The sequence below is a fragment of the Leopardus geoffroyi genome, chromosome E3, assembly GCF_018350155.1.
Source record: "Leopardus geoffroyi isolate Oge1 chromosome E3, O.geoffroyi_Oge1_pat1.0, whole genome shotgun sequence".
NCBI classification, from domain to species: domain Eukaryota; kingdom Metazoa; phylum Chordata; class Mammalia; order Carnivora; family Felidae; genus Leopardus; species Leopardus geoffroyi.
The window spans coordinates 18,195,212-18,210,666 of NC_059340.1; the positions used below are offsets into that span (position 1 = coordinate 18,195,212).

Genomic DNA, 15,455 nt, shown 5'->3' on the forward strand with positions numbered 1-15,455 from the left:
CCCGGGTGTTTTCTGTCTTCCCTTTCGAGCCTGGAAAGAGCTGAAGGAGCCTGTCCTCTCCCAGAGCCCGGGTCCGTTTGTAACCTCAAAAGCTCAGCCCAGCCCAGGCCACCCTTACACCCTTCATTCAGATGCCCTCAAATCCCTATCTGGTGCTTGCAGATAGGAGCCTGAGGGTTTGTGGATTTCAAAAATCCATATCCTTGGGAGAAAGGGGGAGAAATGTGCTGAGATGGTGGCAGAGCCAAGCAGGTCTTGGTGCCTGGCTTTGGCACCAGCATGACATGCTGACTCCTGGGTGGCTGCCTGGTGCGTCCGGCACTGGTGGGCTCCCATCCAGCCATGCAGCCCCAGGGGGGCCTCTCTGACCATGGCAACCGCGCTCCTCCCAAGACTGCCACAAGGGAAAGCTCCTAAGCTCTGGTTCCAAAAGCTGGCAGCCACCTCCCCTGGTTCACCTGGGGCCCGGTCAGCCCTCCTTGGGCCAGAGCCTCCTAGACCCTGAAGAGACCTGGATGGAGACCTGGCTTGTGCTCTCATCCCCAGGAGGTAGCCCATAAGCCCTCACTGTGTGAAGAGGCTCAGAGAAGGGCAGCCACTTGCCCAAGATCCACAGGACGGCAGTGAGGGAAACCAGAATGACCGGGAGCAGGCTCTGCACCCAACCAAGCCTCTCCTCCCCCAGCGCTGGGCCTGCCTGGGCCTGGCCTGGGCTCCACATTGTCTGGCCAGGTGGGGCTGCTCTAATGAATCCTCAATGCCAGGCTTGCCTCAGTGCTATCTCCTGGGCCTAGGCCTGGCCATGGCTCCCCGAGCAGCCACCTGAGGTCAGCACTTGCTCTAACCTGTAGCCTGCCTCTGTCCCAGCCTGCAGGGAGCCTCCTGCCCCAGCCAAGAAGCTTTCTCTCCACTTTCTCCATGCCTCTCTGACCCTGACTCGCAAGGCAGGCTTACTGTCTCGCCTTCCCTTTCCCCATGTAGAAAACGAGGAGTAGAGTAGTAGGTAAGGGAAGAGGGTGAGGTGAGCAATGAAGGCTCTCCTGGATTCTGTGTTCCCTGCCCTGGTTCCAGCGCAGAGGTCTTCAGTAAAGTGAGGGGATTTCGGGGGAAAGAACAGGCACTGGAGCACAGTGATTGGTTCAGAGACTTAGCAGAAGGGGCTGTGGACCCAGATGTGGTGCCCGCCACAACAGAGGGTCAGGAAACTGGCTGGAGGAAGTGACCTGAGGCATGAGAACAGGGGTCAGGGGTGGGTGGGGTGGGGGATAGAGAGTATATAGCAGTTATGTGGCAGGGAGTGGGCGGTTAGATCACAGAGGGGGTAAAGATTAAGGTAAGGTAGAGAACACAGGCCAGAGTATAGAGCATCTTGTCTGAAGAACTTGGGGGTAGAGCACCACTGGGATCTTTAAGGAGATTTTAAGGAGAGTGACATGACCTCACCCCCCTCCTGCTCCCCAACAACTGGTGGTGTTTTTCTAGGTCTGGAGCTCAGGAAAGAGAATTGGGCTGGAGGATTGGGTCTTAGCAGCTTAGCTGTAGCCAAAACCATGGACGAACACACAGGAAGAGTAGCAGAGAGAGGAGAGGATGTAGCTTAGGGGTGGAGGAACAGGACCAACAGAAGACAGTAAATATAAGGACAGGACAGTTAGCACCACAACTCCAAGATTAAAGAGAGTGATTAGTGTCAAATGCTCCACTGGACCCTGTAGCCAATCACACAGTAGCCCCAATTCTGGTTAAAACAGGCACCTTCCCCACTGAGGCCAATATCTGCTCACCCATAAGAGGCCAGCTAAGGTCAGTGTTAGTTCAGGAGGAACTTTGGCCTGCCCATCCCAGGGGCCCAGGGTTTCACAGCCACTGAAGCCACTTGGGGCTGCTGGGAGTTGTAAGGGGTCAAACTTCCTGAGTGGAGAGACCTGACCAACCCCAAAGACAGAGCTTCCAGCACTGGGCAGACTGATTGCAAACCAACATTCATTTCCTCCCACCACATCAGTGCTTGCTCCTGCCACTGAAATTCTGGCATCTTTATCCCACCCATTGGGCTTGAGCAAGTGGTTTGGTACCTACTTCATTAAAGACTCACAGAGTTTTTACTTCTCAGGGTATGGAGACTGGTCAAGAAGAGACTTTTCAGAAAGTGATGTGTAGTTAGCTTGTATTTACTTAAAAAGCCCGTGTGGAGGGGACTCCTGAGAAAAGCGAGTAGTGCTCACAGAGGATTGGCTGACCCCGACCTCTCCCGGGCGCAGCCCTCTCAGAGCGGGCCCGCGTCTCTATGATGCAATATGCTGCGTTTTTCCCATCCTGGCGTCCGCTGCCCCTAGGCGGCGAACACTTCCTGGAAGGCCCGATGCCCCCCGCCGCGGCCCGGGTCTCCGCCAGCGTGCCCACCGCGGCCGGCCCAGCGCCGGAAGTCACTGTGGCCCGCGTCTCCGTCTCCAGTCCGACCTGGTCCAGCCACTGCAGCCCCACCGAGACGCTGGACGCAAGGTGGGGCCCAAAGGCTGACAAGGCCGCGAGCCCCCGCGAAGGCGGGACTGCTGCCAAGTCTGCGGCCACTACCGTCACCCCGCGCCCAACTCCGGCACCCAGCCCAGTCGGCACTGGCCCCGGCGCGAGCCCCGCCACAGCCGCAGCGATGGCCCCAGCCGCAGACCTCACAGCAAGCTGAACCCACAGACGCCAATCGACACACGGTTCCCGAGAACACGGCCAGCAGCCAGCCAGAAAAAGTTACAATGAAGGAAGTCATCCGCTGCGCTGCTCTCCTCTGTCCGCCTGAGGGGAGGGGCGAGTGAAGCCGCTGGGGAGGGAGAGCCCGCAGATTGCGTCCAGGTCTGCCTTTGGCCGGTACAACCCTAGAACCGGCTCTCTCCACGGAGGACCTTGTTACCTGATGATTAAGGGACTACATTTCCCAGGATGCAGTACGAGACCCCCGGCATCCCAGCGACCAATTATTGAGAGGGGCGTGGCGAGAGCGTGCAGACAGGGCGGCAGGGACGCCGGGATGGTGGGAGCGTCAGCCCTCCCCCTTAGCAGCTGGAGGGGCAAGCCGGTGACAGTGGAGAACGATGCTCTCTCCCTTCAGACATGCTCCTCCCACGAGCCCAGTTTAGGATCCACGACGGCAATCCAAAAGTAACTAGATGCTGGGGGTGGGAAACTCGAGGTTGCTGCGCAGGCCCTTGGGGGGGGGGGGGGTGTTTACCTGCCAGGCAGGACAGCGCCGGAAGTGTAGCAGCTAAAATCTGGGACCACGTTTAGGGCAGGAAGCCTGGCTACTTGGACTGCAGGCTGAGGGTTGGATGTTTATTCATAACATTAACAGCCTATACAAGACATCTCCAGAGCAGGGCCTGTGGGTCTGAATGGACCCTTGCACCTGTCAGCAGCTCCATCTTCCAGGCCCCTGCCTGCTGCCTTCACAACCATGGGAGTTTGCTTGGGCAGACAGCACAGGTAGCATCATGGGGACAGGCTCAGTCACAGGGTGTTAGATGAAGCTCCTCTACCTGGAATGATCGGAAGTTGGCCCAGCCGCTAGTCTGTCCCTTCCCCTCCTGGGACATAATGCCTCCATGAAGTTAAGGCCACCAGGATGAAAGCAGGGTCAGAGTTTGGGAAGCATGAGGTGGGGGGTAAGTGGGTTTGGGAGAGAAACAGATGGGTGGGGGGAGGCTGATTAGAATAAAGACTGATGATCTTGGTTCAGCACCCCTGAGATGAGGGCAAGGTGACTGCAACAGCCAGAGTTTCCCAGAAGAGGACAGTGCTCCCACCCCCCCCCACCCACCCTCCCCCTTACAGGGGAGTACCTCCTTCAGCCCTTAGCATAAGGGTCAGACCAAAGAGCCCAGTGAATCCACAGGAGGGAAGTCCCACCCAAGTGTGGAAAAGTCTCCGTGGGCCCAAGAGTTCAGGAGGTGGGGAAACTGGCCCACCCTTGGTCCTCACTTGTGGGTGTATAAGCAAGCAGGTAGTGAGCCTCCTCTTGAGTGGGAGGTCACAGCCTGGGGGATTTCACCCTTCGGACAGGGATGGGCCCAGGGAGACAGCTGGAGAAGGATTAAGGTCAGCTTCCAGGAAGCTCAGTTGAATGCTCTGGACCCTCAGGCCTCTCACAGCTGACCCTTCCTGCAGGGCAGATGCCCCTTAGGCTGTAGCTCTGTGTGGAAAAGGTATAACTGAGCTTGCCAGATCTCACTCCCACTAGCATGCACTGGGACCCCCAAACCAACTAGGTGGAGAGGGGCTGGGCCCCCAAGTTCCGGAATGGAGGGTAAGGGCCACTGAATGTGGGGCAGGGAGGGACTGGAGGCACAGCCCCCAGGGTCCATGGGTGTTCCAAAGTCCCCTGAGTTACGGGTTCAGCTGATGTAGACACGGTGGAAGTCGTGGGCACCAAAGGCTGCGTTGCACTTGGGGCACTTCCTCTGGCGGGCCTCATAGCGGCCCCGCACGCACTCGAAGCAGAAAACGTGGAAGCACTTGGTAAGGACCGCATCCTTCTTGCGGGTGTTACAGCAGGGGCAGGTCAACCGCGCCTGGGCCAGGCAAAGGCATCAGCTCGGGACAGTCCTGATGGCCCCCAGACCCCAAGCTGACAGCAGGAGGTGGTCCAGGCTAAGCCCACCACACAGCAGACTGCATCTAACTCTCATCATAACCCTGAGAGATGGGGATGGGCACTCTCCGGATGAGGAAACTGAGGCTCAGAGGCCAAGGTCTCAAAACCAGAAAGTAGCAGAATCTGGATTCTAACCCAGGCAGTGGTGGCCAGTGGGCAACATGTTCTCCCCGCCCTGCTCAAAAGCCAATAACCCAAAGGCCCAGCCGGGACTCCCCTGCCTTGGGGCTTTATCTCTTGCTGCTCTGGCCTTCTCTGGCAAAAGCCCAGTCCTGGCTGAAGCTGACGATCTACCTTCTCTTCATCTGCACCTGGCTGGGCATAGCAGTGCCACTAGAAATCTCCCAGCTCCACCCTCAACTGGGCCCACTCCTGGTGCTGCCCAGAGATCCTGCTGGGTCCCTGGACTCACTCTTCTCTACGAAGAGTGAAACCTCCTGAAACATCTACCGGCCACCAGGTCTCATGTCCAACTCCAGAAATTCCCTCAACTCAACATTCCCCGACATTCTTCCTCTGCCCCGCTTGAAAGCCCAGGCCAGCCCACACCCCAGCATCACCTCTTCCCTTAGCTGTCAAACCATCCTCATCCATCTTTTCTGGAGAAACCCTCCTCTGCCTCCCCATGGCCTCCCCCAGCTACCCCTGCCCCTTCAAGACCAAACTGCAGGCTTCTCTTCCGTCATCATTTAAGCTTTGAGATTCCTAAGGGAAAAGAATGACCCATCCCGTATCATATCACAGACCCTCCCTGGGTGACCACAGTTCTATGTGGCTTCCACCATTACCTCTGCCTGCAGACAATCCTCCAACCTTATCATCCAGAAAGTCCTTCTGCTTCGAATGCCTTCCCAGCCAGCCTCCCAAAGGCACATTTTCAACATCCCTGAGATACAACACTGGCCACCAACACCTACTCCTCTGAGGTCTTCCTAATCCTACCACATGCCACTAGTTTCTCAAATCAGGAACCCAGGAGCTCTCAGGATCTCCCTCTCCCTCACTCCATGAATCAATCCATCCCTGAGTCCAAGCACTTCTGCCTCCTAAATATCTCCTCACCTCTTCTACTTGTCTCTAACACCCGAGGCTAGCTCCCTACCAGTTTTTGCCTCAATGACTGCAACTGCTTAAGAGATTTCTCTGCCTCTAGTCTTTACCCCCTCTAGCCCAAATCCAGCCATATAACTCTCTGGTTTAAACCCCCTTGATGTCTCCATACTACCTACAGGATAAGCCAAGCGTCTCAACCTGACTCACCACACCCTTCAAGATCTGACACTGTTCAAGACCCTCAGCTTTCCTGCTCATCACAAAACCTACATTCTGTCTTCCAATTACAGTGTCCAGCAATCTGTGCTCTAGCACACCGCTCTCAGTGAAGGACCTCTACCTTTCCCTTTGCTGGAACCCTCTCATCCTCATTACTCACAGTCAACCCTCATTCTTCAGGTTTCCCTTGGAGGACATTCCTTCCAGGAAACCTGCTAACCCCCAGAGCTGCCGTGGGGTTAGCCATCACATCGCTCATCACTGAGAATATTGGCTGCTTCCTTCAACAGACGGTCAGTTTCAAGAAATCAAAGACTAGAGCTAGTTCTTAGCCCTCCCACACCTGGCCAGGCACTGTGCCTGGCATGAGCACATGTACATTCGTCAGCTGTTTGATTCTCCACAACTAGGGCCCTGCCCACCTTTTCTATCCAACCTTATTTCTGGCTATCCCCAGGCTATCCACTATAGCCCTCGCCAACTCCCCATCTAAGATTCCTGGGTTGTTGGGGCACAACTCAGCCCCACGGCCCCACCTTGTACTCCTTGATCTCCTCCTGGAGAATTTCATCGGCATCTGCGTAAACCTCCACCTTCCTCTGCTTCTCCAACTTGCGCCGCAGTCGGGAGATGTCCTCCTGGGGCAGGAGAAGGGCTAGGCTAAGTGCAAGGGTCCTCATCTTGAACCACCCGCCCCTAGGCCACATCAGTGACCCTGAACAACCCTGTCCCTACCCCATGCACACACCTGAGCCCTCTTGAGGTTGAAGCTCTCTTTCTCGCGAGCGGCCCGGCTCTCTGCCAGGCAAGGCTGGATCTCTCGCAGCCGCGTCTGTACGTGCTCCAGCTGCACCTTTAGGTCCTCGGCCAGCTGGGCTGCTTCCACAGCCTGGGGTAGGTGGAACAGGTTAAGGGTGGGCTCGCCTGAGCCTGGCGAGTCAGGCATGTGGAGCCATGGTCTACAGATGCCTGTGTCAAACATTCCAGTGATTCCTGCTCTTGGGATCAAGTCCAGGATCTTCGCTGGAGCTAGTTCTGCCTCCTGACCTCTCCACCTTCACCTCTATCTCTGCAGCTCCTGACACGCTCACTTCCTACCTGCATAACTCTCTCTCCTATCTCTGAACCTCCACAGGGCTCTTCTCTCTTCTCCCCTCAACACCCCCAACACACAGGTTTCTTTCCAGTGGCTCCCTCAGCCCTCAGCTTACATGTCGGTTCTGGAGACAGGCTCCCCCTATTTTTCTTTCACAGCACCTTAGTTTCCTTCACAAGATTTACTGGAATCTGCAGTAATATATTTTACCTGTGGGATATCTGGCTATCTACCTCCTCAAGACTGAAGTTCCCATTTCCGGTAGGACCCTCTTATTCCAGGTTCTCTCTAGCTCTCAGTGCCGGGGATACATGGCAAGGGGATGAATTATACTGCTTTAATGAATGAATTAAATGTGGGGGGGGGGGGAAGCACAGTAGGGAAAACAAACTAAAACTAACATTGATCTTAAGCCTTTCCCATGACCTAGACATTCCAGAACTTCAATTCAACTATGTGACAGGAACCAGCATCCCTACTTTACATCTAGCCAACTTAGTGCTCAAGACGCAAGTTCTGGGGGTGCCTGGGTGGCTCAGTCAGTTGAGTGTCAGACTTTTGATTTTGGCTCAGGTCACGATCCCAGGGTCATGGGATCGAACCCCACATAAGGCTCCATGCTCAGCATGAAGCCTGCTTAAGATTGTCTCTCTCCCTCTGCCCCTCTCCCCTGCTCACGTGCTCTCTCTTACAAAAAAAAAAAAAAAAAAAAAAAAAAAAAAAAAAGGTGTGTTCTGGAGCCAAGGAGATCCAGGCCCCAATTTCAGGTCCACTCTTTCTTGAGCAAGTCAGTTGCTCTGCCTGAGCTTCAATTTCCTAAGTTATGAAAAACAGGTAACAAATACCATCTTACGACTGTTATAAGACCAAAATGCAGCCCAGCATAGACAGGCCTTAGCACAGGAACTAGAACACAGTAAGTATTGGAGACGTGAGCTGGGCCGGGAGAGGAGGTAGAGCAGGGCTTTAGCTGTGAGCCACCATCCCAGGTTGCTTTCTGCCCTCGGGCCTGGCCTCACCTTCCTTTTGTTGAGCTCCAGGGCCTGGCTGCGCAGCGTCAGCTCCTTCTCTACACCCCCGAGGCTGCCCTGCAAGGCCCGCTCTTTTTCCTCCAGCTTCTGCACGGTCAGCAGCTGGGCATCCACCTGAGGTCAGGGGTGGAGACTCAGTGCTGGGGAGCTGGTGCCTCTCCAGCTCCACCCTACAGCCCAGGGCTGCCATACCTGGGACTTGAGGCCAAGAACTTGTTCGCCCAGCTCATCCTTCTCCTCCCGCAGTAGCTTGTGAATCTGGTTGGCCTTGATCCGTTCTGACATCAACTTAAAGTTGGCATCATCCTTCTCCCGTAACTGCTGTAGCAGCCTCCCATTTTGTTCCTGCATGTCCTCAAAAGCCTGACCCGTCACATCCATCTCCGACAGCAAAGCCTCTTCTTCCTGCAGCAGGTGGACAGGGACAAGATGGAAAACGGAAGATGGACACGATGATCATGGGGAAACCACAGGAAAAAAGGACTGACCACAGAGTGATCCCAGAGCATCTGCTAGGAGTACCCATCAAGGAGTTAAGGGTATCCCAATATTCAGAAGCAGGGGACCACAAGGGGGTCATACCTGCTTGGTAGCACCCAACTTGCGCTGCAGGTGTTCGATCTGTTCTTCGGCTTGCCGAATGCGCCGCAGGGCATCCTCATCAGCAATTTTCTTGCTCTCTCTTCGGTCCCTCTCCTCCAATTCCCGAATGCGGCCTCGTAGTTCATCGACCTACAGCCACCAAAAAGAAAGAGCTAGCTCTTCTCACTGCTTCCTGCTGACCTAGGGCCCTGCTCTAGTCAGAACCCCCCAGGGCAGCCTCTGTGTATGCCCCACAGGCCCTACCTGCCCTCACCTCAGCCTTGGCCTTGCGTTCGGCTGCCATGAGCTGCACCTTATCCCGCTGTTCCTTGGGTGCTGACTTGTACATGTCCAGCAGCAGTTTCATCTCCTTCTGGCTTTCCTGGGCCTTCCTGGAGAAGCACAGGAGGAAGGCTTGGTGACTGGGGCCGGAGGCCACTTTGGCAGGGGTGGAAAGGAGACAAAAACAGGGTCTCACTTGAGCTCTGCTCGGAGACCTTTAAGGAGTTCTGACTCCTTCCTCTTGGCCTCCTCCACCTTGGCCTTCTCCCGATCAGCTCTTGAGAGAGCTGAGGCTACAGATGGGGGTCCCAGGCCAGGCCCTTCCCGCTCCCGAAGCTCCCGCTTGGGCCTGGCCTCAGGTTCTCGGCTCCGGGAGGAGGGGCCCTGGGACCCAGGAGTTAAGGCCTGGGAATCTTCCTCAGAGGGGGCCAGCTCCTCTTTCTTTGCTGAGGAGGCAGCAATGGTGGCACCAGGCACTGAAGCCACCTCCTTTCTGCTGTCAGGGGCATTGACAGGGCCTGGCCCACCCTCTTCTTTCCCTGGGGTTGGGGCACTGAGGCCAGAGTCCTCTGGGTGGCCCAGGTTCGGAATGGAGTGGGTTGAGCCACTGGCCTGGGCCCGGAGCTGCAAAGATAAAGAACACGGCTGAGGTGAGAGCGTGCTTACTGGGGTCTAGCCAAGGCTTTTCCGAGGCATCCCCTTCCTCACCTTGCCAATCTCAGCCTGCACTTCCCGCAGCTTCCGCTTGTATCGCTGGGCATCCCCCTTTAGCTGGTGGTTGTGGTTTTGGAGGCTGCTGATCAGGTGGCGCATCTCACGGTTGATGGGCCCTGGGGGAGGGTTGGAAAGTAAGGGGTTAGACTGGCCTCTGGGCTAAGAGCCCAACTCCTCAGTGGTGGGAGAAGGGGAGCCAAAGCCATCACTCCCATTGTGAAGGAGAGGGAAACTGAGGCCCTGTACGGAGTGTGACCTTATCAAAGTAATAACCTAGGCTTAGAAGAAAACTCTCGAACCTCCTATGTTATTTCTGTTAATGTAGACTTTTTTTGGTATTTCCAAATTTCCTTCAAAGGAGCACACGACTGTAACGTTCATCGAAGTAAATTAGTCCGATTCTTTCATATTTTTAAATAGATGTCATCTTCTGAGTTTCATTTCTCTGACCTTCCCATCCAAAACCACAATCTTCTAACACTTCATATCTTTCTCCCCTGCTTTATTTCTCTTGATATATTTGCCACTATCTAATATACACCTTCTATTTTTTACTTTGTTGTCTTCCCCCACTACGCTACTAGGCCACAGTAGCAAAGATGCTTTGAATTTTGTTTACTAATATAATCCCAAAGCCTGGAAGAGAGCCAGATTTAATACACCCACAAATGAATGAATACCTCCAAGAGAGAGACACTGTAAGGCCAGAGAACCACAGACCGGGCCAACAGCTCATGTTCTGGCTGTGCCTGCTCCATCAGCCACCTCAGCTGGTTGTGACCCTCACTGTGCCCTTGAGCCAGGTGCCATGATCCCTGTTTTGGCCAGGGACAGGAGGCTCTGCAAAAGGAAGGGGCTTAACCCCTTGCATCTGGATAAGCAGTAGCCCCCCACCAGGGACCAGCAATCCCAGATAAGGCCCCACCTCCACCCCATCTTCACCACATACCCGCCTGCTCGTTGGCCGCCAGGTTCTGTTCAAACTCGATGCGCAGCATCTCGTACTCCTTGCGTACCTGGGCCAGCGTGTCCTCCAGCTGGATAACCTCTGTGCGCAGCTTCTTCTGTAGCCCCAGCTCATCGCTCTGTAGGTTGAGGTGTTAAGGACCCACACAACCCTTTAGCCCCTGGCAAACCCCTCTCTTCTTCCCCCCCACCTCAGGCCTCAGTGGCTTAGGAAGAATTTATTCCCAAGGGATCCCTGGTAGCACACAAGGCCTCCAAAGGCCCTGACCCTAAGGTCTGTTCCAGGGCCATACCTCCATGTGCTCAATGTGTCTCAGGTGGGAATTCTTGGTAGCCAGCAGCAGCCCCCGGGCCTCATCAAGCTGGGTCTTCACTTGCAGAGACTCATTATAGAGCAGTGAGAACTGGGCCTGCAACATCCGGTACTCCCCCGTTTCCCGCACCACCTCCTCAGGAAGGCTCCGCAGGGCTACCTAGGAGCAAGGTGCCCAAAAGTGATCAGCAGGAGGATTCAGGGCCCAGCAACTACCTGGCAGGCTCAGGCCCTACCAGGCCTAAATACAGCCCACCTTGAGGCGCTCATTGGTCCGCACAGCCCCCTGAAGCTCGGCCTGTAGCTTCTCCAGCTCTGCCATCCGGCTGTTGGCCAATTCCTGGTTTTCTTCCAACTCTGCATTCAGCATCTCAAACTGTGGAGCAGGAGGGACTATGGCAGGTAGGGCCAGGCCAGAATGCATGCTTCCCTCCCATCCCCACCACACGGGGACAATGATGGATTCTGAAGCCCTAAGGACAGGCCAAACCCAAGCACTTTCCTAAGGGCTCCCAGGTAAGTGGGAGAAAATACTGCACGGTCAGTGCTGGCAACCAAGGCTGACAAGGAGTCAGGGAAGCCTTCCTGAAACACCTGAAGAAAAAGCTGAAATAAAGAGTTCACAGGAAACAGTGACCCTCACAGCACCACAAAATAGTGCAACGACCAAGAAGTCATAGAGCCCGCTCAGTGAGGCCCTTCTTCAGCTACCCAGCTAAGAACGCCAGTCAGCTCCAACATATTTCCATTGGTCTCTTTTCTATGCTTTTTCTTTGAGGCACTTATCGCCACCTTATGTACTACATACTTATTTGCTCCCTCAACCAGAACCCAAACTCCAAAAAAACCTCTGATTTCTGTCTATATCGTCCTCTGATAGGCCTGCTTCCGAGCAGTCCCTACCATTTAGCATTCAACAGTATTTACTGAATATGTAAACGAATGAGACAAAGCAGCATGAGTACAGGCAAGGGCCTCAGAGACCATGTGGGTGGTCTGTCCTTAATTCTGAGGGAACATTCATGGGTAAGGTAGATAAAAGGTTACAGGAGGGGCTGCCAAGAATGGCGGCTGCTCACCTTCTGCATGCTGAGTGTGATCTGGCCCCCCTGGAAACCCGAGGAGCTCCCAGACACATAGTAGCCAGAGTTGAGCTGTGGAGAGACAGATAGATGGGAGTGAAGGAGAGAAGCAAGACTCCAAGTATTTAGCCTTGGCTCCATCTGACCCAGCACCCTAGCCCCACCTGCTCCAAGGCCTCCGCCAGGTGCTTATTGAGCTTCTGCTCACGCTTGCGCAGCTTCTCGATGTCCCACTGCAGGTCCTCCACCGTCGTCTCCATCTCTAGCACCTTGGTCTCTGCTGACGTCACTTTATCCTGGAGCTCAGAATACTAGACAATGATAGGGAAGATGCTTAGAGCAAGGGACTTGGCTCCCTGAGAACCTGGGTGCCCATCTAACCCAAATCCTGCCCCGGTTTTAATCCCACCTCCAAAGAGATGCGGTGGTGCTTCTCCTGTAGCTGGGTGGCCAAGTCCTGCAGTCGCCGGTTCTCACGACCCAGCTCCCGGGTGCGCGCCCGAGCCACCTCACTGGGGGGCTCGCTGTCCCCTGGGAAGGCAGGGCTCGGGTAAGAGCGAAGTCCAAGGCAATGGGGCAAAGTACTAACTCATTCTGTGAGTGCCCATGTGATCCACCAGCTGTCTTGCCAATCTCTCATGACAAAGCCAGGAGTCTTTATCCCCACTGTACAAAGGAGGAAACCAGCTCAGAGAAGAGAGCCATTTACTGAGAACGCCCAGGCTAGAACGACAGGACTAGGGCTGGGAGAAGCCTGTCAACCTGCAAAGCCAAGGCACTTGCTACTATGCCTTGCGGATCAACAACTGCCACCAAAATTTGCACAAAGTGTTCCAAAGAGGTCTCCAGCTGGAAGGCAGGGGCCCCATAAGCATCGACAACTCCTCCCACCCATCTCTCAACCCCAGGAATCAGAGCCAGGGCCCCATCTACAACCCACCCCTTTCCCTGAGAACGTGGCTGATTTATTCCTTGGAGAATTATGGCTGCCTCTGGGCTTGGGGCATTGAGGGGATACAATCAAGATGCAAATGGGGGTAGACACCCATGCGATGGGGAAGGAAGAACCAACCTCGGCTATATACTCGCTGACAGAGTTCCTCCACCCGGCGTTGTAGGCGGTCTGAGGCCTCTACGACCCGGGACACAGCTGCCTTAGAGAACTCCATCTGGCCCTGCAGCTGGAGCTCCACCTCCTCACTGCTGCTGGCGCCCAGTGCTACCACAAAAGCCAAGGCTGGCTCACTGAGAGGGGGCCGCGGCTGCACCGGCAGAGGCTCTGCGAGGGATGGACAGACCTTTGTGAGGATAACAGCAGCAATTACCACCACTCCATACGATGTTCCAGCCTGAGCCCTTCACTCTACGGCTCACTGAATCGACACACGCAATGCCTGTAATACACTGGTATCCCCATCCTCAAAGTGATACAACTTTATTTCAGAGAGATAACTTACTCAAGGCCACAGAGCTCCCAAATCACTCTTCAGGGAAGCCTTCTCCATCTAAATTAGAACCACACACATGTGTGCATACACTGATTCCCTCTCAAGGGCCCCTGTACTTTTTACTCATGGCTTAAAATCACTTCCTCCCTGAGGTCAGGGCCAACGTTTCTTCCTGTCTTTGTTTCTTCTGAGGCTGTGCCAGTACTCAATGTTAATAGTTTTCAACTAAATGAGTGTCAAACATGACATGCACTATGAACCAAGTCACTCAGATTCCAAAGCCCGGGGCCCGGGGTCTTATCCACTGCACTTTTGCCACCCAAACATGAAATCAGGTGCGTGTGTGTGTGTGTGTGTGTGTGTGTGCACGAGTGAGAAGACCAGCGGGAAATTCGAGAGACTAATATAAAAGTCCCCTCCATTCCAGGACCTTTCTTAGCTTAACTAAGCTCCCCAGATCCTAGGGCTCCGGTCCTACCCCTCAGCTCCGATGTCCCTGGCTCTGTGACAGGGGTCTCATCACGTGTCAGTCCCTCCTGGGTCCCAGGCGCCTCTGTCCCTGAAGACAGCTCCCCCTGGCTCTCATGGTGTCGGAGAAGGGCTTCCACGGTTTCATCCAGCTGAAGGGAGAAAGCACCAAAAATGTTACAAATCCCTCAGGTGCTTCCCAGCATGATACCCCTTTTCCCAGCAGAGGAGTCTGAGGATTGGCAGCAGGATCAGGGCCAGGTCTTGGAAAGCAGAGGGGTGTCCACCTGGGCCCAGTAGCGATTGACAATGAGAAGTGTGGCATCGTCTGTGGCCTGCCGCTTCTCCAGCTTCTCAATTCGTTCTCGGAGTTCATCTTCACAAGCCTGTCGCTGTTCCAACCGCTCTGCTAGTTTCTTGTTCTTGAACTGCAGAACCTTCAGGTCCATCTCCTCCTACCAAGGAAAACAAAGGGGCCAAGGAGAGGGTCAAGCAGGGCCCATGAAACCAATCACAGAGAGAAACAAAGGAGAGCAACTGGAATGGAGAAGAGAAAATCCCCAGACTAACCGCTAACAGGATTTAAAGAGGCTCAGACACCCACAGAGAAAGCATCTTGGTTGTGAGTTCTGCTACTACCTCTTTCTAACTCTCAAGTCTTTGACAAGTCATATGCCCCCTGGGAACACGTTTCCCTTATCTGTAAAAGGAAGGCAAAAATCGTGTCCTCCGTTTCCTTCAACAGTGTGTTCTGTAAAGTGAACCGTGCCAAGCCTGGGCAACTGGGAGTAAAATTCTGGACGATTTGGACGGAGAACAGAGATGGGGGTCTGGCAAGTTGTGAGGACTGGGGCAGGAGCCACGAACCGTGGAAGAGATGCCCCCAAGACGAATGGGCTCTATGAGCGTGGTTGTGGTCTTCTCTTCACGGCTCAGCTTCTTCTCTGGGGGCCCTGAGCCCCCGTCGCCGGCGGCGCGTTTGTTGCCGGGTCCAGACATGGCCGCGGAGACGAGGAGCGGCGCAGGGTCTCCCGAGGGACGTCGGGCAGGCGTGGGTGGCACTTCTGTCACCTGCAGAAGACAGAGAGCATAGATGTGGAGGCTGCCAGCGCTCCGCAGCCCCAAGCACCCCCGCACACACCTGCTGAATCTCGCCCCCGCCAGCCCCGGGCCCCTCACCTGCAGCAGGATCAGCCTAGCGCCATCTTGGACTTCACCGGACGTCACCGGCCTCTTCAGCCCAGAGCGCAAGCGCCGCAGGCAATGCCGGATGTGGCGAAACTTCATTTCCTGTTTCTATTGGTCGCGCTTTGTCCCACCTCTAGGGTCCCGTTTGGTTTCTTTCTGAACACCTCCTCTTTCTCTCGGTGATTGGCCAGTAAACAGTTCCCGTGGCAACTGACACCGCACTTACATTCCCTAGTCCTAAGGGCATCGCCTGCCTCAGGTCAGCCACTTTGAAGGGAGGGCGCGGGGGCGGGGCTTGAAACTTACTGCGCATGCGCATTCTCTTCTTACTGATTGGCGAGCGCCCTACACTTCCTCCCTCCCTCCACGAG

The 15,455-nt window shown here is 55.0% G+C and overlaps 1 protein-coding gene across 1 annotated transcript; it reads right to left on the minus strand.

Annotated features, from left to right (window-relative positions):
- Positions 1–3,303: 3,303 nt before the first annotated feature.
- On the minus strand, positions 3,304–15,361 carry RNF40 (ring finger protein 40). The gene is made up of 20 exons (XM_045460275.1): positions 15,076–15,361; positions 14,764–14,967; positions 14,184–14,351; positions 13,907–14,048; positions 13,053–13,259; positions 12,390–12,511; positions 12,145–12,291; positions 11,978–12,052; positions 11,155–11,274; positions 10,879–11,058; positions 10,569–10,704; positions 9,614–9,735; positions 9,102–9,529; positions 8,898–9,015; positions 8,624–8,773; positions 8,234–8,446; positions 8,030–8,155; positions 6,663–6,803; positions 6,451–6,552; positions 3,304–4,559 (listed from the first exon to the last, which is right to left on the minus strand). Exons 1-20 carry the CDS (start codon positions 15,181–15,183, stop codon positions 4,383–4,385), a joined length of 3,186 nt encoding a protein of 1,061 aa, XP_045316231.1. The 5' UTR covers positions 15,184–15,361; the 3' UTR covers positions 3,304–4,382.
- Between the last annotated feature and the right edge of the window lie 94 nt (positions 15,362–15,455).

Excerpts from the sequence above, each read along its gene's own strand:
- RNF40 (XM_045460275.1), bottom strand. The coding sequence starts at position 15,183 with ATGAAGTTTCGCCACATCCGGCATTGCCTGCGGCGCTTGCGCTCTGGG. Across the intron at positions 12,053-12,144 it reads TGGCGGAGGCCTTGGAGCAG|CTCAACTCTGGCTACTATGT; the intron begins GTGGGGCTAGGG and ends GTCTCTCCACAG. Across the intron at positions 8,156-8,233 it reads TTCTTGGCCTCAAGTCCCAG|GTGGATGCCCAGCTGCTGAC; the intron begins GTATGGCAGCCC and ends CCCTGACCTCAG.